Source organism: Oryzias latipes, chromosome 13 (genome assembly GCF_002234675.1).
Source record: "Oryzias latipes chromosome 13, ASM223467v1".
Lineage (NCBI taxonomy): Eukaryota > Metazoa > Chordata > Actinopteri > Beloniformes > Adrianichthyidae > Oryzias > Oryzias latipes.
The window spans coordinates 3,376,963-3,384,485 of record NC_019871.2 but is presented as its reverse complement, the minus strand read 5'-3'; the positions used below and the strand labels follow the sequence as shown (position 1 = coordinate 3,384,485).

The following is a 7,523-nucleotide window of genomic DNA, read 5'->3' as shown; positions in this document are numbered from 1 at the left end:
TACTATGCTTACGTCTCTGCACCATGAGTGAGAGTGAAGGAGAGGATGATGAGTTTATATAGCACTCCTACCACAGCTTTGTGTTATGACAGCGACGGGAAAGTTTCTAATAAGTTTTTGCACTCCGTGCATTTTTTCCCGTTCTTTTTATTGTTATAAAAATGAGCATATCTGCCGGCTCAAACTTAGACATATGAAAGTTCAAGAAATATAAGTAATCGAGATGGAAAAAAGATTAATGGAGTAATCTGTGACATTTAGTTAGATAAATACGTAAACTTGAGTTGTATAAACAATTATTGAGTTTGAATAAATTTAACTAAATTATTTAAATTATTTTTCAGCCGTGTTACTTTTTTGATGGACTTATAATCTTTATCCGCCGTCATTAAAATCTCAGACTCCGTCTCACTTCCGTCAAGTGTCGCGCTTTCTATTTCTCTCTCCACGCGTTTCCTACGGTGGCCCAGAAGGGTCACAACACAACACATTAACTTTATACACAACACACTAACTTTACACACAACACATTAACTTTACACACAACACACTAAATTTACACACAACACACTAACTTTACACACAACACACTAACTTTACACACAACAGATTAACTTTACACACAACACATTAACTCACAACACAACACATTAACTCATGGCCGAGAAGGGTCACAACACAACACATTAACACAGTGAGCTGTGGACGGAGCTGCACGCGCACTCCTCTCCTCTCCTTTTTTCCGCTCCGTCCTCTCACACAGGCACGTGCAGTCCCCAACACACACACAGGGCAGAGCAGAAAAAAGGAGAGGAGAGGAGCGCGCGTGCAGCGACAGAGGGGGGTGTCAGAGCGGAGGGAGGAGTGTGTGTTCATATTGTGTGTGTTTAGAGGAAGGAGAACCGTAGTAAAGACAAAGTTTCTGGCAACACTGCTGCTAGCTTCTCTTGTAGCAATAACATGCTCCCTCCACAGCTCACTGTGACATTACTTTCTGTTAGGTAGTTAGCTGCTCAGCCCAGTAGAAATTTCAGAATAAAAGCACTTCAATTGCTGCTTTACTTCCGTTGTGAGTTAATGTGTTGTGAGGTAAGTTAATGTGTTGTGTTGTGACCCTTCTGGGCCATGAGTTAATGTGTTGTGTTGTGAGTTAATGTGTTGTGTTGTGAGTTATTGTGTTGTGTTGTGAGTTAATGTGTTGTGTTGTGAGTTATTGTGTTGTGTTGTGAGTTAATGTGTTGTGTTGTGAGTTAATGTGTTGTGTTGTGAGTTAATGTGTTGTGTTGTGAGCTATTGTGTTGTGTTGTGAGTTAATGTGTTGTGTGTAAAGTTAATGTGTTGCGTATAAAGTTAATGTGTTGTGTGTAAAGTTAATGTGTTGTGTGTAAAGTTAATGTGTTGTGTGTAAAGTTAATGTGTTGTGTGTAAAGTTAGTGTGTTGTGTATAAAGTTAATGTGTTGTGTTGTGACCTTTCTGGGCCACCGTAGTTTCCATGGTGACTCCAGAAATCGGCGATCTATTGAGAATGTCTTTATGTACCGTGCGTTAACCCAGGGTTACCAAGTCGAGCGTAATTACGCCAACTCATATCCGGTCTTTTGGAACCGACATACCCAGAGTAAGCAAGTTCAGGCGGATTTCAGCCAGAGTTCAGGCTTAAAGTCAGGCTAGTTTAAACATGCTTCCTGGAATACCCCCCAGATGGGTAAATTGGTCCATGGGACCGGAGTTAATGGACCAACGAGGACCGCCGTTTTTGTTTTGGCAGGTTGATGATCCACAGCTGGCTTAATTTAGTAAATCAGTCTATAGAAGTGTATTGTTTCGAGTTCCTCAGTGTCAGATTGTTACGCCCCTTTTTTGGGTCCAGGGGTACATAGAGGGCCATATTATAAAAGTAAATTTTTTTTCCCCTGACTTAGAACATAATTACAAAACACCAAACAATTCTCTCCATACAAAATATATCAAATGTATTTACAAATAAAAGAACATCAATAACTTGACTGGGAAGCAAAAAGGCTTCAGGGTGAACCAAGGCCATAATAACAAGCAAAACTCCAACCTTACCAGGGGCCTGTTTCAGAAAGGAGGTTCGACCAACTCTGAGGTTGAACTTAAACTCTGAGTTGGTCAATCGGGAGATTAACAACTCTGAGTTTTCAGAGAAATTGATCCGAGTTAGGTCAATCAACTCTGAGTGGACTGATTCGGAGGTAAGCGTCCGCACCGCGACTATAAGAAGCCATTATCAATGGAGCGCAGATATCATGAGTCACCATGGCAACCGTGAAAAAAAGAGGTCTGCGTATTTTTCGCCAGCTGAACTTGACGTGCTGCTGCAGAGTTACAGTGAATATGAGCACATATTCCAGAAGAAAAGCAACACCGCTGCATCTGCAAAACAGAGACAGTTAGCGTGGGAAAACATAGCTGCTCAAGTTAATGCCTAAGTTTGCATTTAAATCATTGTTATAAAATATTGACTGTAATAACTTTTTAAATATCGTAAGGAGTGAAATAAAAAATGGGGATATTTAGGTGTACTTTTGAAGTGTTATTCCTGGTGTAAATGCATGAAATGCTGCATAGTGTACAGAACCAATCTGGGGGGGGAAATGCATTTAACGTCGGTAATGTTTAGAGGACTTTTTTGTTAACCTTCCCCTCTTGCAAACGTTGGTCATTTTAATATTAATACATGCAATTGTGTTTTTAAAAGTGAAGTTTTGTCTACTGTTGAACCTTTCGCTGCGCGAAGACTTCTCCTTTCTTTTCTCTCCTCTTTCCGACCGACCGTGGTCAGAAGCACGGGAGATTTCCTTCAGGGCCGAAGGGAATTCTCCTTCGGGGTTCACTTCCCGTTGGAAACCCTCAACCTGCAGAGCGGATTAAGAATGACTCCAAAACAGTTATTCTGGGAATGACACCTTCTCTTTATTTAACTAAGTGCTCCGTCCTCCGAACACACAATATAAACCACGCACACACCTCTGCTCCGTGCTCACCCCCCCCCCCCCATCTGCACCTGCACTCGCCCCTCCCCTTCTCTCTCGTGGATCGCACCCCGCTCAGCACAAACACACTGCAACACTACCCTTGTATTGATCAAGTGGTATAGGTGTATGTGGGATTAAGAAAGTAAGCAGTGCTAGCAAATTGTGTTTCCAAAAAGTAATTGTTACATTAATCTAATTCAATGTCCCTGATTTCATTTTCATGTAGATGCAATCCTGCAGGAATTAAAAGAACATGGCAGCAGCTAAACATGAAGTATAAAAACATAATTCAATCAGGTCAAATGTGAGCATGTCATGGATGTAGGCTTTGTTGACAATATTTGACATATGAAACATCTACATAGCAATAACTAATGTTGTTTTCATTGTATATATGTAATTGACTGCAACGAAAAACGGTAACGCTCAAACAGAAACGTATGGGGAAATGACAAAAAATTGAGTCTTCTCAAAATCCTCGTACGACGTAAATATAATTCTCTAGGAATTAATGCAGCCTCCTCGTCTATTGGGTCCTCCAGAAAAGGACAAGCCATTCTTGTCACTTAGACCGTCTCTGTGTGACGGAAGTGTGGGCAATGAAGGTTAAAGCGAAACATACCGCTTCGTCTTTAAAATGGGGAGGGGACCGGCAGAAACTTTGAGTTTGGAGAATAAAACCTGCTCCCGACCAGGTTAGGTTCACAGCATAAGTAACCATGGACACTGACTCCGAGTATAAGTTACCTCTCTTTCAGAAACGGGTTTGACTTACTCTGCTTTCTGTGGTTTAACAAACCTCCCATTCTGAAACGGAAAACCCAGGATTTCCCTGATTTCAGGGTTAACGCACTCAGAGTTTACACTTAACCTCCTTTCTGAAACAGGCCCCTGAACTAAAAGAAAAGGGAAAACAAAGACAAACACTAACCTTCCTGGACCAATATAAACAGGAAAAAAGGAGAACTAAAGAAAATGGTCCAAATGGTGCTTTTGAAGGCTGCTGCCATCTGCCTGGGTCCAATGGAAGCCACGCCTGAAAATAATCAGGCAAACATACACACAAAGATCCACAAAACACAGAAGTCCCACTCTGACACAAAACAAAACAAAAAGAAATCCAACCCAAAACACAGCTCGTCTGCTCAGCTCATGGTTTTGTCACGTTCCAAATGATTTATTAAATGTTTTAAGCTTCCGTCACCAAGCCTGGTCTCCTACATTTTGGTTCCTACACCACCATTTGCTGACAGAGACCAGACTTTTCAGTTCCAGCTCTCAAACTCTGGAACGCTCTCGTCTTTTCTGTAAGCTTTCTGTAAGATCCCTCAGAGGTTTGAAAATGCCACTCATCTTTTTACTCAGGTTTTTTACTGCATAGAGCAGATTCAGCTTGTTAAATTTTATTGTTTGATTGTATTTTTTTGTGATATTTATATTTGATCGTGTGTTCAGCACTTTGGTTGCGTCTGCTTTTATCAGTGTCATACAAATAGTAAAATACAAAGAAAATGTCCATAGATGGGTGTCAAATTTTGTGTTTTCAGCTGCAATCTTTCTGCACTCTGAGAGTTTTCTGAATGAGGCTCGTTCTCCACACCTTTTTTTTGTCTTTGCTGCGCTCTTCCTCGATGAAGTTGGTGCACTTCACCCCCCCCCCCCCCCCCCCCCCCCCACAAAGAGCAAAGAGTCCCTACTGATCCTGAAGAAGCGGCCGTGGTGCAGCGGTAGGGATCGTAAGATTGCAGGTTCGACTCCCGCCTTGCACGCCCGTGAGTTGCTGTGTCCTTGGGCAAGACATTGCACCCCATCTTGCCTCTGGTGGTAGGCACCTGTGTTTGGCAGAGGAACCGCCATCAGTGTGTGAATGTGTGTGTGAATGTGTGTGTGACTGTAAAGCGCCTTGTCCTTGTTGGTAGGAAAGCGCTATATAAGTAAACGGCATTTACCTTCAGAGTCCTGGGTTTGTCTCTGCATCACACATTTCATTCACTTGCCGTTAAAACAGGATTATCTTCTTTTTATTTGATTGTTCTGTCCAACAACTGAGCAAACAGATGAGATCTGAAGGCCTTTATTTTTATCGGACAGGTTTCACTATTACAATAAGGCCTTATGTATCTTCGGACAACCAGGGTGTATTTTTGGAGAAACCCCTTTTTGGTTTTTTTTGTATTTGTTTTAAATGAATACTTTCTTTTTTTTTCCAGAGGGAAGAGAGAGGGGAAAAGTGTGAGGGAAGGGGGAAGAAAAAACAGGAAGACCACTACAGAAAGGCTGTGCGTTCATGATGAAAACATTTATTTACAATCTGAAGCAAACTATTACAAAAGTCTTAATAAAAAAAGTTCTGAAAATGAAAATGGTCGACAGAAATGTCCATGAAAATGCTTTGGGGGCAGAAATGTTTCTCCAGCGAGTTTCTGTCTGCTGGGATTCGATGGAATCGTTGCAGTCTTTTGGGCGTGGTCGCATCAAACGGTCTCTCTTTGCTTCCTCTTCCTCACACGTAACCTTTGCTCATAGGGCTTTTGGGGGGGCAGTTGGAGCAGAGAAGTGCGCCTCCCAGAATGAGCAGGGCAGCCGACCCCCAGCCGATGAAGAGGGAGGGTCCCAGCTCCATCTTGTTCATGTTAACCATAGGGTTGTAGAAATCCTGGACGATGGTGTTGGCGGTGTAGCTGACGGGGACGAGGCACAGAAAGCCAGCAATGATGAAGATAACGCCAGCTGTGACGCTGACCTTGACTTTGGCATTCACATCTTCCACACAGTTGGTGCACTTGCCCCCGGCGATGGACAGCAGCAGGCCGAAGATGCCCAACAGTATGGAGATGATGATGAGGGCGCGGGACACCTTTATGTCCGTGCCCAGAGCCAGCATGGAGTCGTAGACCTTGCACTGCATCTGGCCTGTGCTCTGGACCATGCAGCTCATCCAGATCCCCTCCCATGTCGTCTGAGCTGTGACGATGTTATTACCGACGAAGGCTGAGACCTTCCACTGAGGCAGGATGCAGGTCACAATGGCCCCGATCCAGCCGATGACGCCCAGGCCGATGCCCAACATCTGAAATCCAGCAGATACCATGGCTCTATGCAGTCGTCCCAAAAGCTGGAGGTTTAAAAAAGATGTGTTGCTTCGAAAGATCCCCAAGAGTGTTTGTGGCTGTGAGGCTGGAGTGGGTCTTTTATGCAGAGTGAGGTGAGGTGGGGCGGACACACCTTTGACGCCACCGTGACGTCTTTCTGCCACCAGGTGCAGACAGGTCTCAACCTGCTGGGTCTTCAAATTTGGTGAATTCCAGCAGGTGTGTGTTTGAAACTGTGACTCAGTGCAGGAAAAGGGCACAAAAACAGGGGAAGCAAGAGCAAAGTTTCAGCTGGTCTCTGTCGCCAAGGAAACAATTCAGACAGACCTTTTTGAAATTGATCCGTGTGATCCTATGAATGGATTCAGACTGGAAACATTTGGTTCGCTTAAAGCAGGGGGGGTCAAACTCATTTTCACCGAGGGTCACATCAGCATAGTGGCTGTCCTCAAAGGGCCAGATATCACTTATACATGTGACTGAAATGACTGAAATGTAATGAAAATAAATGTAACTACTGCCTAATGTTAAATAACTCATTATTTATTTATTATAATTTTTTAATGTGATAATTGCAGTTGCATAGAAAACATATGTTTGCTTGTTAATCTAGCATAAATCCTTTTAAATTTGATTCTTTCAGGTTAGGTTATATGGACAGTGTTTACGTCCTAATGTTTAGTTGCCCAATCCCATATTTCAAGTCCGATTCCCCAGAGATATGAATAAATAAACACCAATTTTTATTTTTTATTTTAAGAAATGAAAAACTTTTATGCTCTCGCGGGCCACATAAAATGACTAGGAGGGCCACATTTTGCCCGCGGGCCTTGAGTTTGACACACATGGTTTAAAGAAAACCAGACTTAGTTTCCCCTGGTAATCTGGAACCGATTTTCAGTCTGAATACAACCAAGTAGACCTTGGTCCGGGACCAGGAACCGCTCTCGGACCCATCTTTCATCTTGCACCATGTCTCTGCCGTACCAAAGTAACAAGACTTCTACCTGACGTTGATACAGACATTTAATATTGGTCAGCGAGATAGAAAAAGTTTGACTCAGTGAACTATCCCGACAAGGATTGCAAAGCACAGGACTACCATTAATCCTTCTCTCGTTGTTTTGCCCCGCCCTTGTAACTTCTGGCCAATGATGGAAGAGATCTTTAGTCATGTGCTTTTGTTTACAAGCTTTTGTTCAGTGTAGAAATCTCTGGTTGATGGCAGTCTGAATACTGACCAATCGCAAGGTTCAGGACTCGATCCGGACCAAACTAAGTGCAGTTGGTTCGGACCAAAAGACTTTTCCGGTCTGAATCAAAGACATATATCACCGGACAAAGCATGTGTGATGTCATCCGTAGAAAATGTTTTATGTCCGGCTCCAGCAAAATGAAGCCAAATCAGTCGCCATTTTTTCCGCAATATGG

The 7,523-nt window shown here is 42.9% G+C and overlaps 1 protein-coding gene across 1 annotated transcript; it reads right to left on the bottom strand.

The window, feature by feature from the left end:
- Positions 1-5,277: 5,277 nt before the first annotated feature.
- LOC101159933 (claudin-4) lies at positions 5,278-6,182 on the bottom strand. The gene has a single exon (XM_004075233.4). It carries the CDS (start codon positions 6,089-6,091, stop codon positions 5,504-5,506), a length of 588 nt encoding a protein of 195 aa, XP_004075281.1. The 5' UTR covers positions 6,092-6,182; the 3' UTR covers positions 5,278-5,503.
- Between the last annotated feature and the right edge of the window lie 1,341 nt (positions 6,183-7,523).